Source organism: Falco punctatus (assembly GCF_963210335.1).
Source record: "Falco punctatus genome assembly, chromosome: 1".
NCBI lineage: Eukaryota > Metazoa > Chordata > Aves > Falconiformes > Falconidae > Falco > Falco punctatus.
In genome coordinates, this window is record NC_137580.1 from 40,390,007 (window position 1) to 40,412,567 (window position 22,561).

General features: G+C 42.0%; 1 protein-coding gene across 12 annotated transcripts in view; it reads left to right on the forward strand.

Moving 5' to 3' along the window:
- Nucleotides 1-22,561, forward strand: part of SLC4A11 (solute carrier family 4 member 11) — a 134,197-nt gene that overhangs the window by 106,092 nt on the left and 5,544 nt on the right. For 11 of the 12 annotated variants that reach the window (XM_080396461.1, XM_080396460.1, XM_080396457.1 and 8 more), the window contains 10 exons: nt 1,737-1,862; nt 2,620-2,733; nt 3,619-3,751; nt 4,062-4,135; nt 8,757-9,006; nt 9,765-9,871; nt 11,016-11,184; nt 14,032-14,205; nt 18,911-19,106; nt 21,246-21,415. In XM_080396461.1, coding sequence (XP_080252587.1) covers nt 1,737-1,862; nt 2,620-2,733; nt 3,619-3,751; nt 4,062-4,135; nt 8,757-9,006; nt 9,765-9,871; nt 11,016-11,184; nt 14,032-14,205; nt 18,911-19,106; nt 21,246-21,415 — 1,513 coding nt within the window. The remainder of the gene's footprint in view (nt 1-1,736; nt 1,863-2,619; nt 2,734-3,618; nt 3,752-4,061; nt 4,136-8,756; nt 9,007-9,764; nt 9,872-11,015; nt 11,185-14,031; nt 14,206-18,910; nt 19,107-21,245; nt 21,416-22,561) is intronic. The other variant, XM_080396458.1, reaches the window with a different exon arrangement.

Genomic DNA, 22,561 nt, shown 5'->3' on the forward strand with positions numbered 1-22,561 from the left:
GAGCCTGCAGCTGTAGGACGCAAGATCACATGAGAAAGCTTCATCTGCAAGAAGGAAATTTCAGGCCTTTTGGTTGCCAAGAGTGGTCAAGAATGCGGTCTGTGGTTTCTGAATCTTCTCAGTAAATAGAAAAGAATCTGCCTTGAAACAGCTAGGCCTGTGGCTCCTGGAAGGTCAGGCTCATATTTGCGTGCTTGAGATGTCTCTTGTTAGGTTTTAGCCCCTGCCCTGGTTTTTTGAGGATGCTGAGCATCAGAAGTCCTGTTTCCTTTTTGTGTCTGTTCCTCTTGTGTCTGTGAAAAGGAACTATCTCAAGGTGTCCTTTATTCACGTGGCTGCCTGTTCATTACACATCATCTTTGATTTTTGGTTTTCGCATCTTCCTCCTGTCCTTATCTCTGCACTGCAAATGATGCAGAAAACAGATGTAGATAAGATTCCAAAGTCATTGAACGATTGGGGGTTTTTTGTTGTTTTTTGGTTTCGTTTTTTTTTTTCATTCCAGTTAGTGTGTTGTGGCAATGTCCAGCTTTTCTTAGTGCTGCATCAGCTTGTCTAATGCAAAGCCCCTCCCTTCTCCAATTCAACTCATTGGCTCCTTTGCCGAGGGACTGATGCTTGCAAAAGGTTAGATGACATTTGGGAGCTTAGGGGCAGATGCTTGTGCGGGAGTTCACTGCTCAGGGGGCTTACAGAAAGAGGAACTGGGCAACTCCAATCTTGTCCAAATGTCTTACAGCAGAAGCGCCATCAAGGATGGTGGCACAGGCAGGTTGAAGGCTGTTTCAAGGTTTTCGTTGAAAAGGCTCTCTGGTGTATCATCTCTGAAGAGGTGGTTTTGTGGAAAAACTTCTGCTCTTCTCAAGCAATATCAGTCGTTGTCATCTCTCATCCTTTCTCTCATGTGATATGAGCTCACTGGGGATGGACATCAGCCTGAAAACAGGAAAGGGAAGGGAAGCTACTTCAGAGGCCCTTAAATTCATATTATGACACTTTAATTCTCTTTCTGGCTGCTTTTGTTTTGGCCTGGTGTGTTTTTTCCGATGGAGATGAGAGGGGATGAGTGGATGGAAAAGAAAAAAAAGCCATTCTTTCAGAAGGAATTTTTTTAAAGCAAAACTCTCAATGTACGCATTCCTGACCTCTTGTGCTATTTGTTTTTGTAAGTCTGCTAGCACTAATTGGCTCAGCATAGCATATTATTGATTCAAGCCTATAACCTCAGATTTCTGCCTAGGGAAAAATGAAGTGCTTCATGTTCTCCTGTGCAAGGCATCATAAGTTGCAAAGACAAGTGATCATAGTGAAGCGCATTAGGGGCATAGTCCAGAATAAAAAAGTCCTATAAAGCTGGTATGAAAAAGGCAGGGAATTAGGGGGTTTATAAACCCTAAACTTACGGTTTCTGCTTTGATCCTCTTCCAAGCTTTTGGGGCTGGCAAAACTGAACAAAAAGCTTCCAGTATTTCCTGTTCTGACGATGCCAGAAACGTCTCTTGAAGCAGTCTGTTGGCATGTTGGTGCTTCTGGTCCAGATGAAAAAAAGAGCATGGATGTACAAAATCAAATGTTAAAGACCTACCTATATGTTTAAGACTAAAGTGTGGACTGAACTTCTACTTCTGCCTTTCAACATGAAAAGAACTAATGGTACATATGGCTGATTTGAGTAGAGTTTCAACGGTTTACAGATGGTCACTATTAACGTGAGTTTTGTTTATGGTTTACACTAGGTATTATTGGAAACAACAAAGCTATAGGAAAATACATCACAACTATGATCTTTCTGTATTTTGCCTGCCTCCTTCCATCCATTGCATTTGGGTCACTCAATGATGAAAATACCCGAGGAGCTATTGGTAAGTTTATCAGTTTTGTGCATCTGTTGTAGGATTCCATGTATTCAAAGTTAATAGCTCTGGTCACAGAAGGTTTTAATAGTTTTTATTTACTGAAAAAAACCACAACTGAAGGTTTTTCTAATTGTTGATGTTCATGACTTTCTCAGAAGACTAGGAAAATTGAACACTATTTTAAATGGTTATCATCTGACTTGGACTGGTACCATTACCTGGTACTGTATTTTTAAATGATGCTCGCTTTATAATGATGTAATTATGTTCAAGTTTTTTCCTAGTACAAGTTCCTGTGCTTTTGATTTTAATTTGATTGCCAGTATCCAAACCACTGGTATAGCAGATGATGCTTTGCTCTATCCCAGTTATGGCCCTGAAACAGTTCCTACTGTTGTTACAGTTCATAGGTGTCTTAGTCAAAATCTTGTCCTGAAGGCCTCCACAAACACAGGTTATGTTTTTATAGCTGTTCAAAATAAAACAAATATATTAAAAAACAAACATACCCCCCCCAAAACCAACCCCCCCAAAAAAAAGCCCTCCTAACTTTCACAGTTCAACATCTGGAAACCTGGTGGCATCCTAAATTATTGGTACAAGTTTCCTGGTGAAGGGTCGCTTTCTTGCTTTCACAATGTTTTACCTCTATACCCTCTAAACATTGCTCTTGCTCATTAGTGGTTGGCTTCTATGTCCTGTGAATGCTCCTTGGTCAGGGAGGTGTGGGTTAAAAACCCTGTTTGTTCCTAACTACTTGTAGATGTGCAGAAGACAATCGTCGGCCAGTGTATTGGAGGGCTGCTTTATGCGCTTTTTTCGGGGCAACCTCTAGTTGTACTCCTAACTACAGCTCCTTTAGCACTCTACATTAATGGTAAGTTTATTAAACATGTACATCAGGGGAATTGTGTGATTGTAACTGGCAGAATGGGACCTTGTACTACAACCTTGCAATCCTGTTAGAGCTTTAGTTGTGTATTTTTAACTAAAACAATATTAAAGGGCTGCTTCTGGTGCAGAGGGAAAGGGAAAGAATTTGATTCAGATATAATAAAAATTGGTTTCTAAAGGAATCATTTCACATAGAAAAAAGTTTCATAAGAAGAATGAGCATTTCTGCATCAAGGAGGAAATCTTTTCCTTCTAATGGTTTTCTCATGCTGCATTTAACCAACTTGAGGATTAGAGCCTGAGGTAAAGTTTTTTGCTTGGTGGTTTTTTTGATTGGTCTGTTAAGCTGTGATGAATCGCTTTCCAGTTACAGCTGCAAGATGATATTCCTGAGCCAGAGGTGTAAATGAGCCAACTCAATATCTGTAAAAACAATCAGATGGGCTATCACAAGCTTGAAAGGTTGAAGACATGAGGTTTTGTTACCAATGCAGTGACTGCATACACATGGTGCAAAAGCATGTCTTGAGATCCCTTGTTCAACAGCATCCCAAAACATCAGCAAAAGCAAATTCCAAGGGCTGATTTTTGGCTTTGATCCCTAGGAAAGATGCTTTGAGCAGTGTGGGAGACTATTTTTCCCAAGTGCTTCTCCCCATTTCTAGTGGGGGAAGGGGGCAGGGAAGGGGAGAGAACAGTTTGGGTTGATCCAGTGTTCATCTGGGAGTGTAACAGGTTTAATGGTATCTGCCATAAGTGCATTGGGGAAAAGTCTTGACATTGGTTCTTTTTGCCATCAAGCAGATGGGAATCACAGAGTGGCCATGACAAAAATTTAATCTGACACGTGAATGCTTCATTTTTGCAGTCATCCGAGGAATCTGTGATGACTACAACTTGGATTTCAGTGCTTTCTATGCCTGGATTGGACTATGGAACAGCTTTTTCCTTGTGATGTATTCCCTCTTTAATTTCAGTCTTCTGATGAAGCTCTTTAAAAGGTAGCTATTTTCAAGAAGTCATATTTTGATCAGATTATTCAGCAAATGGAAAAATTATACATTCCACAAGCTCCTTAATTACAAACTTGCCACAAAATGTATTTTGTGAGATGAGGCTAGTATCATTTCAGCTTATTGTTCCAGCCTGAAAGAAGCTTTAAAATATTCACTGGATTTTGTTTTTTGAGTTGGAGTCTAACTAAAATCGGTATATTTTCATGTAAATGAATGATTACACTGATTTGCCTTTGAATGGAGTTGAACGCAGACTCTGCTAATGGCTATATTAATTCCTGGGATTTTTCCACAGGTCAACAGAAGAAATAATTGCACTTTTTATATCCATCACTTTTGTGCTTGATGCCTTCAAAGGCATTATTAAAGGTAAGCCTTGCAACAATGTTTTACAGTGTAGATCTCTCTCAGCTTCTTTGTCAAAGGGATTATCAAACAGAAGTACAAGGTGCAAATATGCATGATGTTTGCTTGCTCCATGTTTGTTCAGGGTCTTCAGGGAAAAAAAAAAAAAAATCATTGTGTGAGACTGAAGCAGCCCTTTGTCAGCAGTTTACCTGGATATGCAGAATTTCTATCAGGTCTAATTTCAGTTAGCAGAGATAGGATTAGTGTCTTAAATTTTACCAAATGGAGAAGCCATAATAGAGTTACTGTGAAAGTCTTGTCCTGATACCAGTCTCTGAGTGGTGCTGGCAAAAAATTATCCAACTTAAATGCAGTGTCTCTAGATCTCTTTCCTTGCCGCATTATTAAAACTACATGGAGGGGAGCTGGAAGATGGGTTGGGATCGCCCATTCTTACATGAGCTCTGAGACCCTTCTTGAATGGCAGTGTAAGGACTTTGGTGCCTTCCAGCATGTTCCTAAAGCGGTTCTCCCTTTCTAGCCCCTTGGTTCCCATTTCTGACTTAAGTTCTAGGTGAGTATCCATGAGCAGCCTTGGAGTTTGACAGGCTTCTCTGGCACCTTTCTTCCTCCTGATCAGGACTGGTAGGAGGTATTTGTGAAGGTGAAAGATGTTAGCAGAAATGTCATATGAATGGCAACCTTTCTGCTCATTGCAGCGAGGAGCTGGCCAAATCTGCATTCCTAGTTTATGACCTACTGTCCCACAGCCCCGTGTTTAGGCTATCCTTTGGAATCCTTCTGGACATACCCAAGCATACTGAGCATGTCCCTTGTTTTCAAGATTCTCAGGCTTGGCTCGTTATGGTGTCTTGCATGCAAGGAAAACACCTTCAAAGAGCAAGTTTGACACTGCAAAGCAATTTGAAGTGAGATACGCTCTTTCACTGGGAATCCTTAATTTGACTCCTTGGGCATATGCTTTGATTGTGCAATAAAGAGGGTTATGTTTTTCCTCTGCAGAACACCTGGATCTTTCAAATATCCTGCTTAGGCAATGCTCAGTGAAGGAGAAGGTGTTCTGGGATGCTTTGCTTTCTCCTTGCTCACTATGTAGCTCTGAGCTTTGCTTAATGTGTGCCGTGTTCTGGAAGCACGGGACATTCTCCCTGTGACGCTAAGGTGTTCCTCAACAGAGCATTCAATTTCTCTGTAAATATTAGCAAATGTTCACAGTGCTTCTGTAGCAGAGAGCTGATTTATCATAGAAGGGGCATGGTGTGCAGGTTAAAGCTACAGAAATCATCCATCGATCTCTGCTGCCAGACTTCCAGGAATGTGCAAGTAATACCTCAGTGTATTGCAGTGGGGACAGGAGAGGATCCTGGAGGTTAGCCTAATTAGTGGATTAATGTAATTCTCCCTTGTACTTGGGAAGGGCTGTATTTATAGCAACAATGGTAATAAAATCAAACCAATGCTCTACTCATTTGCCAGCTCATGTTGGCTTCAGCTGCATCTGGGAGTGTTCAGCAGATGGGACCCCAGGTCCAGGCATGTTCCCAGATGCGGAGAGGCACTGATGCTGGCAGGCACAGACTTTAACAGTCTCAGGGCTCATATTTGAACACATGACACCAGTGCAGTTCCTGGCCACATGCTCGTCTGTCTTCTTCCACTCCTGTTCTGTAGCAGGAGGTGAGGGATGCTGCCACTGCCACCACCTCCTCCCACTTAAAACTTCTGTTGAGCAGTAGGAAGAGTAGAAAGAGAAAGCTGGTCTCTTCTCCATGCTGTTAAATGTGTTTTGGTAATGGCTAGCCAGATGACAACAACTTTGGGCTTCCTTAGTGCTGGTGGACATGCTGCTCTTGCTCAGATATGTTTTCCTTAATAGTATCAAGGCTATGAACAGACTTTTTTTTTTGCAAGATACTTGTACGTGTGCAGGAAAGAAGTGGGTGTGTGTGTGCAATATTGTACAAAGGAATCAAGTCATGTACATTCACACTATCCCGGTGACACTGTTTTCACTGTGTGGCCCAGCCACTGAAGCTGTGTTTGTTTGATCTTGACATCTGTGCTCTGCAGGAAATGGTGGTGAACCAGCTGAAGCAAACAAAGCGAGTTAATGTTGTTGGAGGGAACTTGAGAGCCTGCTAGGCTTGAGAACGGCTGTTTCAGTGAGGGCACCACCTGCTTTGTTGCTCACTCTGGATGTAAGCAACAAGACTCATTTAGCTCTGTTATAAAACAAACTATAAATCTGCAGGAATTGAATACTCTATAGCAAGTCTGTGGTGCAGGATGAAGGCTGCTGCTAGCCATCTTGGCACGTGTCATTGTTTTAACTAAAATACAAGAGTAAAGCCCCTAAATAAAAAGTTTCTTCCCCTATATCCAAGATTGAGTGGAGCAATGCTGTCTAGTTTTGAGATGGGTGCGAATTGAATTGCAGCCTGAGAAGCAGCATGAGTTAATGCAGCCAGGCTGAACGTAGGGTACCAGGGGTGTGCTTAGCCCTGAATATATTACTGTGATATATCCAAAGGTGGGAAATAGAGAAAATCCACAAGAACCAAACCAAACTTTTTTTTCTTCATTCCAGTCCAGATCTAAATACGGAGGCAATACATTCTGCACAGTTACCAGTCTGTGTGTGCTACTGGTTTATCATATGCTCAGTAATTGTGCATGTCTCTAGGACTTGGTAACACTTCAGGTCAGCTGAGATGGTGAACAGGCTTTTAGCCCTGGCCAGCTGCTAATCCCCGGAAAATACTGCCATAATCATTTTTGTTATGACAAAAGTGTCCTTTCATGTTTAGAGCCGGAAACTGCAAATACTCCAATGACCTGTTCTGTGCTGGTGTGTAGGTCATGGCAGTGCTCTGTGCCTCAGTTTACCTGTTTGCAAAGCAGGTGTGGGTGTCCTGCCTGGGCTGGACACAGCTGTTAGGATGCAGAGAGGAAATAATAGCAAAGCCTCTTCCGCAGCATGCAATGCAGAAATACACAGTGCTAACGGAGGTCATGATGAGATTGCTCCTTACAGGGGGAACCTTTCTCATGCTTTAAAAGTAAAATGATATCCTCATTTCTGGCTGCTGCTGAGAATGATCTGAAAGGTTAAATCTTGAACTGTAAACCTTCATGATCTTTAAATGTATACACAGAAGTATTGGATGTGAAGTAACTGGTCTTTTCTCTTGTGCCCTACATGCCCTATTGACCCCATCCACTTGTCAAATGCCAGGACTCCTTTTAAAATATAAAGGTGGTACGAAAATATTATTACTGCTGTTAAAATAGCAACGTGGCTAAACATGGGGTGTTTTACACGGGGTAAGCTACAAACCAGCAGTAGCACAAACTGTGCTTTGGTCAACTTCAAGGTCCTAGCAAATGTTAGTTGTGCTTTGCAAGAACGTTTAAAGTTTGTTTTGCTTGTTTTCAGGTATTTTCAATTACAGTTTGTTTTGCCTGCTTTCCCTGTAACTGCTGCAGATGAAAAAATGGATGTGCTTGGGGTTTTCAGAAATGTGATGATTATTTGGGGACAGGGAATGTTATAAGGAGCATTATAGCTTAAGCTTCATATTGTTGTATTTTTGTCTAAAGAGGATGTTCTTGCCCTAAACTTCTGAGTTTCCCTATGCAAAGTTTGAAGGCTTTTTTGACTAAAGCAGAGAAAGGTAGGGGGACTGCAGAGCTCTGACAGTGGTTTCCATCCCCATGTATCTCCCTGTTGGTATGGGGGAAGCGGGTGCTGCCTGCTGCCATCTGATCACATAACATGGGAGTACCAAGGCTGCAAAACCCAACTCCCATCTTCTGGTTTTACTTGTTCCTTGTGGCACCTCAAGTTCTTCTTTCCCATAGAAAGAGCTGAAATGTCCCCAAAACCACATTTATATGCTTGGAGCCAGCCAATGCCATAGAAATGGGAACACAGCTGTCTAAATGCTAAAGAGAAAAAGTGTATTTACAGCTGCTAATTACTTACATAAATATGTCTGAGCTAAGCTAATGCATTTATGGACAGTTCCAGAGGCATTACTTGAGTGTTTCGCTTGTACAGGTTTACTTCAAGTGCTCTGTAACTGTTTCAATTTGCAGTGTAAATTTAAATGTTCTGCCAGGTTTTGCGTATCATCAATGTTTATCTTTAAAATCTGGACCAGCCTGGGATAAGTAATTATTGTACATTTTGTAGTCCGCTTAAGGATCTGTGCAGCCTGGCTGCTCTTAATTTTTTCAGAGATCCTGATGGAATTTGTTTACCAGGCTGCTGAAAGTAGTTGTCTATATGTGTATGTATATAGGTATATTTAAAAGCAGCGATTCCAGTGCTAGGAACCAAATCACATAAATAATTAGTACTGGAAGTCCTTACACTTCAAACATGTCGCTTTAGGTCAATTTAACTTTTACCTATTAAAATAAGTGAAAAATAAACTTGTAAAGCACTGGCTTCATAAGAAAAGCAGCTCTCCTGATTTCACTGGCTTGAGGGTTAAGCTATGAACCTGGGGAAGCATAATGTAATGCTACATGATCAAGCAAGAAAGAACCACTTTATTTTACTTGCTTTGATTGTCACAAACCTATCCTAATGCTTGCCTGTTGGTTGTTTGTACAGTTTTTAAGAAATATTACTACTATGGGCACACGGGAGACAGTTACTTGGAAAAAGCCCGAGCTGATGCTATTCCAAGCCTCGGCATCAATACCACCTTCTTGATGAATTCATCAGTGAGCAGATCCATGTCCCTAGAGAATCAAACAGGCATGCATGATGTGCATTATGGACGTGAAACTGCCGTCCTTAGTCTCATGTTGATGCTGGGTACCCTTTGGCTTGGTCATACACTCTATCAGTTTAAGAAAAGGTGAGTTACTTCATTCTTAGAGCTCAGACTACTGGTTATTTCATATTACCTGTGAGGAATCGCTGATGGTTTAGATCTTAATTTTGTAACCCAGAAAAATCAGGTGGAAATCTTCCATTAGTGGTGGTGGAAGCCAAAGCCAGAGATGAACTTGGCTGGCCACCTGGAAAATGTTAGCAGCAGAACAAAATGTTCAGTCACTGGACGATGTCCTTCCGTATTTGATTTGGCGTCACAAGTGACTTTTTAGAAAGCTGTGGGTGAACTATGCATTTCTCGTTGGAACCCCTGTAACTCCCCCCCATACAGGCATTTAACTGTTTTGGTGGGTAAAAATCCCAGATGGTGCTGGAAGATCTACTGGGAATGTACCTTCAGGGTGCTCTTGGGACTCAACTGCCCAGCTCTAATTTGGGTTTCACTCCCGTTGCCCTTTAAAACTCTTCATTTGAAATGCAGTAAGCAATTAAACTAAAGTGGAAATGAGACACAAATTGGTGTTTGGAGGACATTTTTCTAGCTTGCATCTTAGTTTCTTGTTTCTTTATGGGTTTTGCCTATGCATTCATAAACCTTCAAAACTATAGATTCCAGAGGATTTAAGGCTGAATTCAAGACTGATTCTTCACTCCAAGTATCTCTTTAGAATTGCAAGACTGGACTGAATTTTCACTTGTTAAAGTATTAATGCTATCTGGATTAAGCGATTGTCCCTACAGTGAGGTGTTGATGGAAATCTTTTTCTTTTTAAATTGCAGTCCATATCTGCATGCAAGAGTACGTGAAATTCTGTCCGACTGTGCCTTACCGATTTCAGTTCTGACTTTCTCTGTTGTGGGTTCGTATATCTTCAAGGAAATTGAAAGTAAGCTATATTTTTATTCTCTGGAATCCTGGGGTATATGAAAAAGAGAAATTAAACCCTAGGAAGGTTTTGCTAAAAAAAAAATAAATAGCAAATTTCTTCCATATAATTTGACCTCCCACTACCTCAACACCTCAGACTTCCTCAATATTGGATTTAATCTGTTCAAAACCTTGATGAAACAAAGCTGAGTGAAGTTTTTTCTCTGGACAAATTATTCCAGTGTGTCTTTTCATTTCAATGTAATCTAAAGTACGTATCTCTTACAATAAAGAGGGTCAACAATTTCTGGCAAAGAACAAAGGGTAGAGTAATTAGCAGGCAGGAAGTGTTGTTGCCAGTCAGACGTAGAGCTGATGATCCCAGTCTGTCCTCTTTGTCTCCAGTTTACGTTTTCCTAATTTAATTTAGGTGAAATGGTGCGGAGCATCTGGGCAGTTCTAAATTACACAAGGAAATCTAAAAATGAGACACCATTCATTGGCCAAATAGATCAGCTTTTCCATATCAGGAAGTGATAACAGGGACAGGAATTGCATTGTCCTGTGGTGACGTGACTGGGTGATGTGAGGAAATGTATGGAAACAAATAAGAAATGGCTTTTTTTCTGTGATGGCCATTCCATCCAGTTGGATTGTAAAATGATGTGTGGCCATGTGTGATTTATCCCTAGTCATGGATTTCTTCCAGTGGCAGGAAACTTAGGGGCATTTTAAATGAAAATGACTTGCACAGCTTGCTGGATAATGAGGAAGCTTTAAAGTGCCTCTGTCAGTTGACTAACTGAGCAGGAGGAGTATAGTGCTAGTTAGAAATAAGGTTTTCTAATTCAAAAATGCCTTGAATCTGTGGAAAACAACTTTCCCTCTTTTTGTTTTGCTCAAATATATGTAATGGCTCACTAGGACTAGCAGTGGTCTGTCAAATCAGGATGGCAGCCAAGTTCTAAGAGGATGGAGGAAAATAAACTAAAACTGCCAGATGAGCCCATCTTGTATGGTCTGACTCCCACATGACAGAGCATCATGCCTGGTTTGCTGCATTAGCTCCCAATAGTTCATGGTGTGGATAAAACATTACTTGAGTCCGTGTGGATGATTGCACAATAAGGTGCCTCCTAATGTCATTCCTCTCCTCTCTCCAGTGTCCAAATTCAACTACAACCCATCTGAGAGCTTATTCGTGCTTGCCCCGGTCCAGTCTCTCTCCATCGGGTCAGTGATGAGCGCCATGGGGCTGGGATTCCTCCTGTCAATGCTCTTCTTCATAGAACAGAACATCGTGGCATCCCTCACAAACGCCCCAGAGAACAGGTAATACTTTTGGTGTTACTCTTCCTCTGTGGAGGTATCGAGTCTTTTCCCAGCATTGCTTGTCTGAATATTAGAAAAGGTTTTCAGGACTTGTTCTTCACAACTCCTGTTGTCACAGATGAAAGTAACTGTACTGATCAACTCCTCACCATCTCCAAAACCCAATATTGTGGCAAAGTAAAGAATGCAGAGCATCAGTGAGCTCATCACCTCAGCCTGTTTCTTCTTTGCCGTGTGTGAATGTTATGTAGATGTTTTGTATGGTTTGAGGTCTCGGGATCGCTAGGGAGTGTCTGACACATGTGGACACTTGCACTGCTCTTGCAGTAAAGAGAATTTTTTGAAAATGAGGAGCCAGTGACCTACATAAATGTCATAACGTGATATGCTGCAGCTGAGCATCTGAAAAGAAGTGTTTGGAGCTGGTAGTCTCCAACTGAGCTGAAGTAAAACAGTATGTCTAATAGGTCTGATTTATATGCAAACTTGAGTTAAGATGTTGTACTGTTAAAGTATTCCCTCTGATGTTTTTATGCCAACTGCAATCAGATATGATATCAAGAATGAACGTGTATGACTTTTCTCAGGGAATCTACCATGTCTCAGAGGATTTTTTTTTTTTGCTAATGTAATGCGTGGGAGGGTTCTCTCCTTGCATAACATATATTAACATTTTCCGTGTAGCTGGAGTGACACTGAATCAGGGGAGAGAAGAGGAGCTCAAATTCGGCTCACACAGTTTACTAATTTGGTTTTCTTTAACCACTTGATTTTTTTTCCCTTTTATCTTTATTATATCCCTTTAAAGTTTTGCATAAATCTGTAATGTAAGTGGGTCATCTCTTTGCTAATATGAGTTTCTTCTAAACTTTTGTTATTTTCCACTAGAGTGTCTTTAAGGAATGTAAAATATTTTTTGGAGTTCTTCATAGTGTTTTTCATAATGCCTTGTTATAGGGCTGAGCTTATGCTAATCAGGTGTCAGGGCATGGGTTTTTAGAGATGGAAAAACTAGGACTTGACACCTTCCGCTTGTGGTACCATTACAGAATAAAAATACCATTGTCTGTACTAGCCAAATGGAGAATGTGCTGTTTGGTGTCTTGACAAATGTAGTGATTTCCTCCTGGAGAGAGAGAGAGAGAAAACACCCAACCAAAAACAGAGAAAAGAAAGTACACTGATATGCTTCGCTAAAAAAATAATTAAAGCAAGCATATAGGACAGTCCAAGGAATACTGGGCCAGTTGGGCAGTGTGACAATGACCTAGGATAAGGCATCTAGATCTCTGTATGCATGTTGAGCTAGGCAGCCTCAGTGGAGCCTAATCTATTGGTCAAAGCAAGTGTATACCACAAGCAGCACTTGAAGATTGCAGAGACCAGTGTCCCAGGGAGACTAAAACGATGCTGCTGTTAGATGTATGGCCTTTGTACACAGAAAGCCCTCGGAAAAGGGCAAACAGGACAATCAAATGGTAACCCTGGGGGTGCTGGAGAAGCTTTTGCTTTGAGAAGGCAGCACGTGAACAGGGGTTGTGCTTTCAAAGCATGAGCCAACACAGGAAGCGTGTTTACAATCCCACCCTTCCGGCCAGCACCTTCCATCTTCAGAGGCATTGCAATGTAGATGTCTACCTGACCTAATCACCCCATGGCCTCCTCAGTCAATGAAGGTGAGCACTTCCAGTGACACTAGTCGTTTTGTTCCAAAACCAAACCCCACCCAGGATTTCTGCTGCTCCTTGAGATAGACATTAGGCATAGATCTTCATGTGCTGGGTCATGTCTACTAGCTCCATGCGTGTCACGTCCTAGAGCATCTTGGATGGCTCCAAGTCTCTGCTTAGGTATTGAACAGAGCTTGCTTGGGTGACATTGAGACACCTAAATGGTGCTCTCTTTCTAGCTGATGATGGCCAGAGAGCAATTCAGCTGATCCCTGGTGTTGTGTGAGGTTACAAACTGCTGTGTGCTCTGACGGCCAGGCAGAAACCCAGCTTATAGACCTTTAATTTAGGTATCAAATTCTGAGGGTTGAATCATTCCCTAGCCTTTTTCTAGCCTTTACACCCACGTGGTACTCACATACTATGAATATTCAGGAAAGGGGAAGACCCTGCAAAAAGTGGCAAGTTTAAACTATATGCGAGTTCAGTGTTAGCAGCTGCTGTCTGTGTAGTCCTTGCAAGCTGAATGTGAAGTGGTCAGCTTCCTTGATGAAGGCTGTCAGTTTCCCCCTTCCCTAACAAACAAAACGGGGAGGCTGCCGAGCAAGTTAGAAGTGTATGTCCTTGGTTGACTACCAAGGAGAAGCTGAAGTTTAATGACTTTATGTCCCATTTTCTTATCATGTAGTAGCAATTACATAATTAGGGGATTACTGCAGCATACTGAGCACGTGTTCTGCTTGTGGGGAAGGAGGGAGATCACAGTTAAAAACATGATGGGTGGGAAACTTCAGTGTCAGTATTTTGGCAACCTGTGCCTAGGTTTCTAACCACTCCCTTCATGGGCTCTGCTAGCAAGTATACATGTCTATTTTGAGTGGACTCTGCAATAAGTGTAGGAGCAAAATGCTGATGAAATTTTCATGGGCTGTTGTTTTAGTGGGTTGCCTTTCTGCTCAATGTTGTTCTTTACAGGAGATGACTGCTTTGGGAGCAAGCTATCAAATTTCATTACCTTTCAAGTTGGTGTAGTGCACACTGTAAAGCAGGAGGTGTGAAATCGCTCTGTGCATGGAAGTGCACTTTGGTGTTTAGCATTTGAGCTCAGGTTCAGCAAGGGCAGCCTGTTACAGTTTGCACCGGGTGTCAACTGCTGTCAACCAAAACCTCATTTCAGGTTGGTGAAGGGAACCGCTTATCACTGGGACCTCCTGCTTGTTGCGCTGATCAACACAGGGCTGTCCATCTTCGGCCTCCCATGGATCCATGCTGCCTTCCCTCACTCCCCAATGCATGTCCGCGCCCTGGCCTATGTGGAGGAGAGGGTTGAAAATGGACACATCTATGAGACGTAAGTAGGAACCGCAGAGCTATCTTGGATCTCCTTGCTTTCATTTGTGGTTTCATAATCCTTTAGGTACAGTGGGTTACGTGGTTAGGGTTAGCTGTAGTCTTGAAGGTCTGCAATGTATGAAGGTGGAAGGGAGATGCACCAAATGAAGCCACCTCAGCCAGTATGGCTGGTGGCCTGACTTCATCCCCCTTCACTGAAGTGCTTTATTTAGGACAGGCACAAATTTATGCTCTTGTCAGTAGCTGGCAGCAGCCTGCAGGGATTCCACCCACCCCAGTGCTAATTGTCCTCTGGAAGAGTTGGCCAAGGCCTTTTTCAGGTTTATCCTTGTGGAAAGCTGAGGAGATGTCTTGGCCAGCTCTTTTTGAGATGTCTTTACCAGAAAAAAATCCAGTCTGATTCATTGCCGGAAACCTGTCTGGTGGTTATTACGAAGGGTGGGAAAAATGCAACGTTATTTCAGAGCTCCCATAGCATCTTCCACCACATTTTGGGAAGGCGGCGAGATGCTTATTAAATTTTCTTGTTTTTAAGAAAAAGCAATTGAAGCCATGCCTGGGTCATGGCTTTTTATTTCATACCAGCTTTTTTGCTTTTCTGAGTTGTCCAACACACTCTTATCAAAGACCTATTAAAAAAATAGTAATTTAAAACCTAATCTCTATTCTGTAGTGGGATTCATGAGAAATTATCTCATCTGTTTGATCTCAGCATGTTACAGTTGAGTGCTTTTACCTCAGAAATGGCAATTTCCACTCATATGCCATTAGTTTTAATTATGCTGTCTTGGTTTCCATTTTCAGAGTTGTCACTTATCAAAAGTGAGGCTAAGCGGTCATTTACTTTTGGGGATGGAGTGACTCTGTCTTTTAATTTCAGTCTTGCCTTCACACTATTCTTGGTGCCAGCTGACCCAGCCCAACCTGGTAAAGTTACTTTTTGGGTCTGTAACAGACAGATTTCACCTTCCACATCTGGAAATTGCAGAGTACTGCTGCTCCCTGCAATGTTTTTTACAGACTCTTCCTGGGAGATCAGCCCCTTGGGCTTGTGTTCCCATTATTACACTGGTACTAGTTGTTCCCATAACTATATCTGTCTGGAATAAAGACTAAACCATATTTTTTTTTAAAAAAAAGCAATTTTGTAATCTGAGTTCTGTAGGGCTTTAATCTGTGCCTTTGGTCCTTGTGCCCATGATCTGCTTTGGGATACCTCTTTTCTGAGGTGCAGAACTTGCACTTTGAAACCCATGTTCCAAGCCTCCCTCCTGTGTCTTCTGTTGTCAATTTTAATACCTGGTGGGTTTTTTTCCTCTTCTGCCACCCACTGCCTTGATTATGCATTCTGGCTTCTCCTTAGAAAGTCAAGTCTTGTGTCCAGATTAAGGACTGCCTTCTGTCCTTGTCCTCTGTCCCTTCATCCAGCTGCCCAAAACCAGCACTGGAGAACCCTCTTTGGCCAGGCTAACCTGGATATGGCTCCAGTAATTGTCATGAAAGGGCTGAGGGATGCCCTGCTCTCACTAAGCATATTCTCTTGCAGCACAGCTCTTCCTCTGCTGGAGGCAAATCAATGTGGAAATGAGTGCTGCAAACTGGATATTGGGAGGGAAGAGGGGTACGAGGATTTCCTAGTTATTTTAACTCCCTTTGAGACTGAAGCAATTTGTTCTCTGGAAAGCACTGAGCTATAAACAGGAGGCTCCAAGCAATGTTGTTTTGTTTTGTTGTTTTTTTTCCTCTTAGCCAGCTTCACTGAAAAAGAAACATACTGAAGCTCAATTAGAAAATCAGGAGTTCTTTCAGAGCTGGCTCCCTTGGCAGGCTCCTTTCCTGCACTCAAATCAAAGCTCTTGATGAGCAGGATGATATAAACAAGAATAAAGGTCTGTCACAATGAAAGCGAAGATTTCTTCTCCCCTGTAGAACAACAACTTGAGTTTCATGTAGCAATCTTCAAATAGGCTCTCATTACTCATGTGGAGGAGGTTGGGAATGGCTAATCCTGTGCTAGCAATGTTTAAAGGATTCTGGGGAAATGAGCCTGGATTAGATGCTTTAATCTCTATTAATTACTTCATTTCCATTGCAGCACAGACTTTCTGGAGCTGTTTCTCTGAGGGCCAAACCAGATTCTGAATACATGCAAATTAAAGGGTTTAATCTGTTGATTTAGTGACTGTTCATGATGTCCTTACCCTGGAAATAAGATGCTAGAATTGACAGAAGACCAATTTGAGTCTGGGAACTTCACCTTAAAGATCTCATGTTTGGTCAATTATGAGCAATTTTAACAATGTTCTGATAAGAAATTCCAAACTAATAAGTGGCATTAGCGTGAGCTGGCAGTAGTCGTTGCAGTGCATCTTGTATGTGATCAAACACTCTTCAGTGCCGTGATTGCTGCATCCCCAAGACATGACAGCAGAAAATTTCATAAACTTCAAAAATCCATTACCAAAGGGCTGCTACTCTGAGCTGTTCTGTAGTTGCAGACTTGCATCTGATTGAAAACTGGTGGCTTCATAATCTAATTTTGATCCTGAGCTCTTTGGTTTGCATGACTTGACTTGCAAGGAACCTAACAGACTTGTGAGTGCTCAGACTGATGCTTGCAGATGACGAGCATCCCCAGCAGTGGGTTAGATCTCTGCCTGAAATAGCAGAATTGATTCCTCTGTAGCTTGCCCAATGACAGGGTCAGGGAAACTTGTGCTGTACCTGGATGAGGCTAAATCAGCGCACCCTTTCGCTCCTGCTTTACTGGGCCACTGGAGAGGCTTGCAGTGGTTCTGGTAGCTCTGAAGCAGTCTGACCACTGCTTATCAGACTAGAAAATTACTCTGAATTAGCACTTTCAGTTGTACTTTAAGCTGATTGGCTCTGTTCATCTCCAAGACTTCTGTTCTGTAGTGATCCAAACCTGGAGGTTGTGGAAAGGGTGTCAAACTCTATCCACCTAGGTGATGTTCCAGTTCTTCCAGAGCTGGCAAGAGCAGTCTGCAGATAGAGCGAAGTACTTTACTGTCCCTTGGCTTCTCTAGGCATAGGCAGGGACACCTTGACACAGGAGACTTGAAAGAGGATCAGAATAAAATTTGTTTGGAAGGAGGAGAGCTGTGGTTTCTGCTGTTTAAACCTAGCCAGGGGAAGGGGGGAGGTTACTTAGAGCTTAATACCTCCTGTGGCTCCTCTGTGCATCCTCTCTTGGTAATCCAAGATATGTATATTTTGCCCTGTTACTTGCAAAGGAATTCAAGTGTTGTCCTCGGGACTTTGTTTTGTGATACCTGTTGTTCATTAGCTCTCATGACTGCTTGTGGTTTAATTCTGCCATGTTATCCAAATCCTGAGAGCAAGCCTTAGGCTGTGACCCTTTCCCTCTCTCTCTAAATACAGGGATGGAAGGCTCCCTCATCCCCACAGCTTCATTATGCTCTTGAATGTGTAAACAGATTTGAAGTTCAACCTGAGCCTATAAGCACGATTCTCAAAAATTTAATATCGAAAAGATTGCTTCCCAGTGAATTTTCTGTAGGACAGAAGGAATTTTGAAGTCCAGCAGTGCATATGTAAAAGAGGGAAATGTGTTTTGATAGGTCTCATGGCTGGCTCTTGTGTTAATCTCCAGTATTTTTTGTACAGGGTTAACTTGGAATATTAGATCTTGCATCCAGGGAATGAGGCTGATAGATGACACCAAAACAGCCTTTGGGCAAGAATTTCTTCTGATAATAGGGGGATTTACTCACTAGCTTATCCACTGAATCAATGGATTTATCTTCTCAATTTAAGTTAAGAATCCTCCTTTTCTGTATTTATAAGTAGACTTGAAAGATGAGGGTTTTCTTTCCTCCTGTTGTTTCTGGTAATTTTCTTTTCAACTAAACCTGTGAGCATCTCCTAGTTTGAAGTGAAAAGAAAATAAAGCAACATCCCCTCACCCCCCAAGTATAGTCTGAAAGCTGCTGCCTGCTTTCCTGTCAGGTTTTTTGGTTTTTTTTTTTCCTCCCCATTTGAAAAAATAAATCAATCTGTGGTCTGTCAGCTCTGGAAAATTTGCATTAATTAATTACATGTTTTGCATGGTAATAGGCAATTTGCAGCTCAACTGCTATTATCCACAGCAGAATTAAATTTCTAGCTCCCTATGTAGTGCTCTCAGCATTCCCTTCCATATAAACAAGGAGATCCTCATATACATCAAAAATGCTGACTCTCAGTCAAGAGAGTGCAGACTCTTCTTTTTTTAAAAGAGGTTCATTAGTTTCCGTGGAAGTCAATGAGTTTTCTTTTGGATAGAAGCCAATTGCATATGCACAAAGTAAATCGAGGGAAGGATTACTTCCCAGAAGGAGGATTCTTGCCTGGTGTTTTTGCAATGTGCTAAACAGAATTAGTTTAGAGAGCAGTTTAGTTCAGGATGGGATGTGTGGAGCTTCGCAGAAGGGGAATTTGGCATTTTTCCAGCTGCTCTGTTTGAGCTGTGGATTAAGTGCTTGGCCTGGATCCAGCAGAGCTCTGCCTTCTCAGTGTCAGCATGGGGCTAGAAGTGCTGATCTTGGTGTGGTGGAGATGAGTTTCCCTTTCCCGAGCAGCACGTGTCCTGCACCTACACAGAGCAGTGAGCCCCTGTGATTAATTTACATGGATACTGTGATATTATTGTGCTCCTCTAATCCCTGTTTTCTTGCTTGCAGGATTGTGAGTGTGAAGGAGACCCGGCTGACAAGTGTAGTGGCAAACTTCTTGGTTGGCCTTTCGCTCCTGCTCCTCCCTTTTCCTCTTCAGTGGATCCCAAAGCCGGTACTCTATGGCCTGTTCCTCTACATTGCGTTGACCTCCATTGATGGGAACCAGCTCTTTGAAAGGGTGGCTCTCCTGCTCAAAGAACAGGTAGGCGGACTGGGGCACCAGCCTGGTAGAGCAGAGAAGGAAATAGTACTGAACTGTGCCAGGAGCTAACACAGAAAGCTGCTGGTGTTGGGAATGGCATTATCCCAAAACTCATGTTCTCAGGAAGCTGATTTCTGGCTCCAGCCTGCACTTTGCATATCCCTTTCACCTTTCTCTGCAAAGTGGGAGTGAGACTTGATGTCTGTAGTTCAGTCTGGCAGCCACTGAGACATGAGCAAGAGGAGCTTTGTCCATTAAAGTGGACAAATGAGTGGGAGAACAATGCAGTGTCAAACAAGAAAAGTAGCAGGATTATTGTAGGGTTAAAAAAAGGCAGTAGCTGAATTGTTCATCGAATGGCACTGCATCTCGTCAGTCTTTCAAACTCTGTATAAATTGCTTTCTGTATTTCCCTGCCACAAAAGCACTTGAGCTTTCTTGTTCGGAGTGATGTCTTCGATATAATCCTTCTCTTTTCAATCTGCTAAGAATTGCTCTGGAGCCCCTATCTCCAGAAAGCAAAAATGAATGCATGAATGAGCCAGGATAGACGCTACCAGTGAAGACACCCCTAAACTGTGTAGAGTACAAACCACGAATACATTAAAACAATGCCTTTAAAAAAAAAAAAAAAAAAAAAAAAAGCACAATTGTACAAACTTGCTTACTGAATGTAGGGTGTTTACGTTTTAAAAACACGCTGTGATGTCATGTCAGCTGCAGAGTATGTGCATTTTAAAAATAATATTAAAAAGCACATGTATAACATCAGTTAATTGTGACCTTTAATTTCCCCAACAAAGCTTCAAACCAGGTAAGTTTTGCTATATTTTACACTTTCATTTTGTCTTGTGTAAAATGCCACAAGATGGGATTTTAAACTCAGAATGAAATGACTTGCATTACTGAAACTCTTCTGATGTGGGGTGAAAAAACCTGGAAGATGTGTTTTGAAGCTCTCTGTTATATATGTTCAGAAAGTGTTAGTTTGCAGTGTAGGCGGCACCTGGGAGTAATAACAAGTTTTTGGCTCACCTTCTCTTATGTAACTAGGGTCAAGGGCTTAATAAGCCTAACATTTGGTTCTGCATTTCTGCTAATCTACCTTGATCTTTAATATTACATCCCTGAAATTAAACCTGTGAAATCCAAGTAAAGATTACATTTGTCATGTCAATTTTTGAATGAGGATTGAATAGTTACTGATGTATGTGGAATATTATTTCTGGGTTTAGTACAAATTATGTGTGGAATTTTCCAAGCTTCGGTTTGGAAAATTAAAAAGTATTGTCAAGTATGGAGATCTCCCTTTTCTGGAAACCTTTTAATGAGTCATGGCATAATCTGAAATCCATTGAGCCTGTATCGGTGCCAGCAGACAGTCGCTCATACACTTCATTGATGTATAGACAGTGAGTCAAAGCCTGTGCTCAGACATGAGCAAGTAACTGTCAAAAGAAACCACGAGTGAGATTTAGCCTATTAATGTCACTTTTCCCTCTTTCTCAAAAATGAATAGCTTATATGAGTTGAGAAAATCACTGCAGTCTGAGTACAGTCTCTTCTCGCACCTCCCCAGTCTCATCTCCTGGTCTTCCCTAGCTGGGAAGAAATGGGACCACCAGGGACAAGCATAGTCTGATCAGCAGAAGACAGAAGGCTACAAAATAATGAGGAGCTGGGTTTCAGGTGGAGAAACCACCCAGCAGTAACAACACCCAAATACATCTGCTTACCATCCACCCCCCTGCACGCCCCCACAGGCACTTCACAAATTGCTGCAAAGCCCTGATAATCCTACTCAGGGGAATCTCATTACTGTACTTATCAAGATACTTTATTGCACTCCAGATGCTCCCAAAGGCAATCTTAGCTGTGTGGTGTGTCTTTTCTTCTTCAGGTTTCTAGTGCCCAGTCATCTTCTGTGTGTTGTTGCCAATGGTGTGGTTTAAAGCACTTGCTTTAACCCTGCAAATCCTGCACTCAGCTGTTGAACCTGTTAAGGACTCTGTTGATGCACTCTGTGTGTGTGTAAACTGATGACTTCCTTAAAACCCTTGTGTTCAAAAGCCTGATCCACATTCTGCAGTCACAAGTCCAGGTCACTGCACACCTAACACTTAATTCTTCTCTTCCCAGACTGCTTATCCTCCGACACATTACATCCGCAGAGTGCCGCAGAGGAAGATCCACTATTTCACAGGCTTGCAGGTCCTGCAGCTCCTCATTCTCTGTGGTTTCGGCATGTCACCATTGCCCTACATGAAGATGATCTTTCCACTCATCATGATAGGGATGATCCCAATCAGGTACAAAGCTTGGCTGCCCTTTTTTTTTTTTTTTTTTTTCTGCCTCCCATGCCTTTTGTCTTCAGGCTTTTGGATTACAGGAAGCCTGAGCAGTCTAGAAGGGCAGTTGCTACTTTCCTGAGTAGCCAGAACCTGGCAGTAGGTGATGGTGACCTCTTTTCTTACCAGCTGCTCAGGCTTGAGAAGGAATAGTGCAGAAAGCCTGTGATTTTACTGATGCTGGGTGTTGTGCAAAGGGTTCTGGGCTGACAGAGGGGCAAATAAGTCTCCTTTTGCAGTGCCTGTGAGATGCCTGAGCCTTCCCTCTAGGTGGTATATGAAATGTTCCTTATTGCTTTGCAATTTGATTTCATAAGACTTGTGCTCAGAGCAGAGCTAAAAACTTTTCCTAAGAGGAATCCTTATCTCTTACCCAGTGCTGTGGTGACCTAACAGACCACCTGTACTGCTGAATGCCGGTTGATCAGTTAGGTCAAAGTCACATTTAGTCCTAAAATGTATCTTGCAGACTTGAGAGAATCATTGAGAAATTTAACTAATTTCTTCCTTAATGTTCATTAACAGTGACTGCCTATCATTCTCCAGTTAAATCATTCATGCTCTCCATCCTTTGGATGTAATGAGAAGCCATAAAAAGATCTTGGAAGGAACAGTTCTGTTTCCAGTCCACTTGATTATTTTTAGGCCAGCATGGTATCCAGCAATATCTTGTTGTCTTTGAGCTTGCAGTCTTGGAGATTTTCTGTCTCAACTCAAAGATTAGGGCTACTTACACAATGATCTGCAAAGACAGCTCTTGTGGTGTTTTTCCTTGGGGAATGAAGATAGGTCCAGTTCTTTCTAAAACAAAAGCAAATGTCAAAACTACCATGGCTTTCAACTGGACCAGGTTAGAGCTATTTGTTTATCTTTAAAAATCCAGCCCAGTCTTGGAAAGCACTGAAATAATTGTTCCTATGGTAAGTGTCTCTTGCCCACCCTTCACATAGGCATTACTTTGACTAGTTAAGTGTCTGGTAAATACTTCAACTGTGTGTAGTGCTGGATGATTGACTCTTGTGGGAATTGCAAGTCTCAGCACAGAGCAGCTCAGTACAGAAAAGAAAACATGGGACACTTTGCCAAACATTTAAGTATCGGACATAG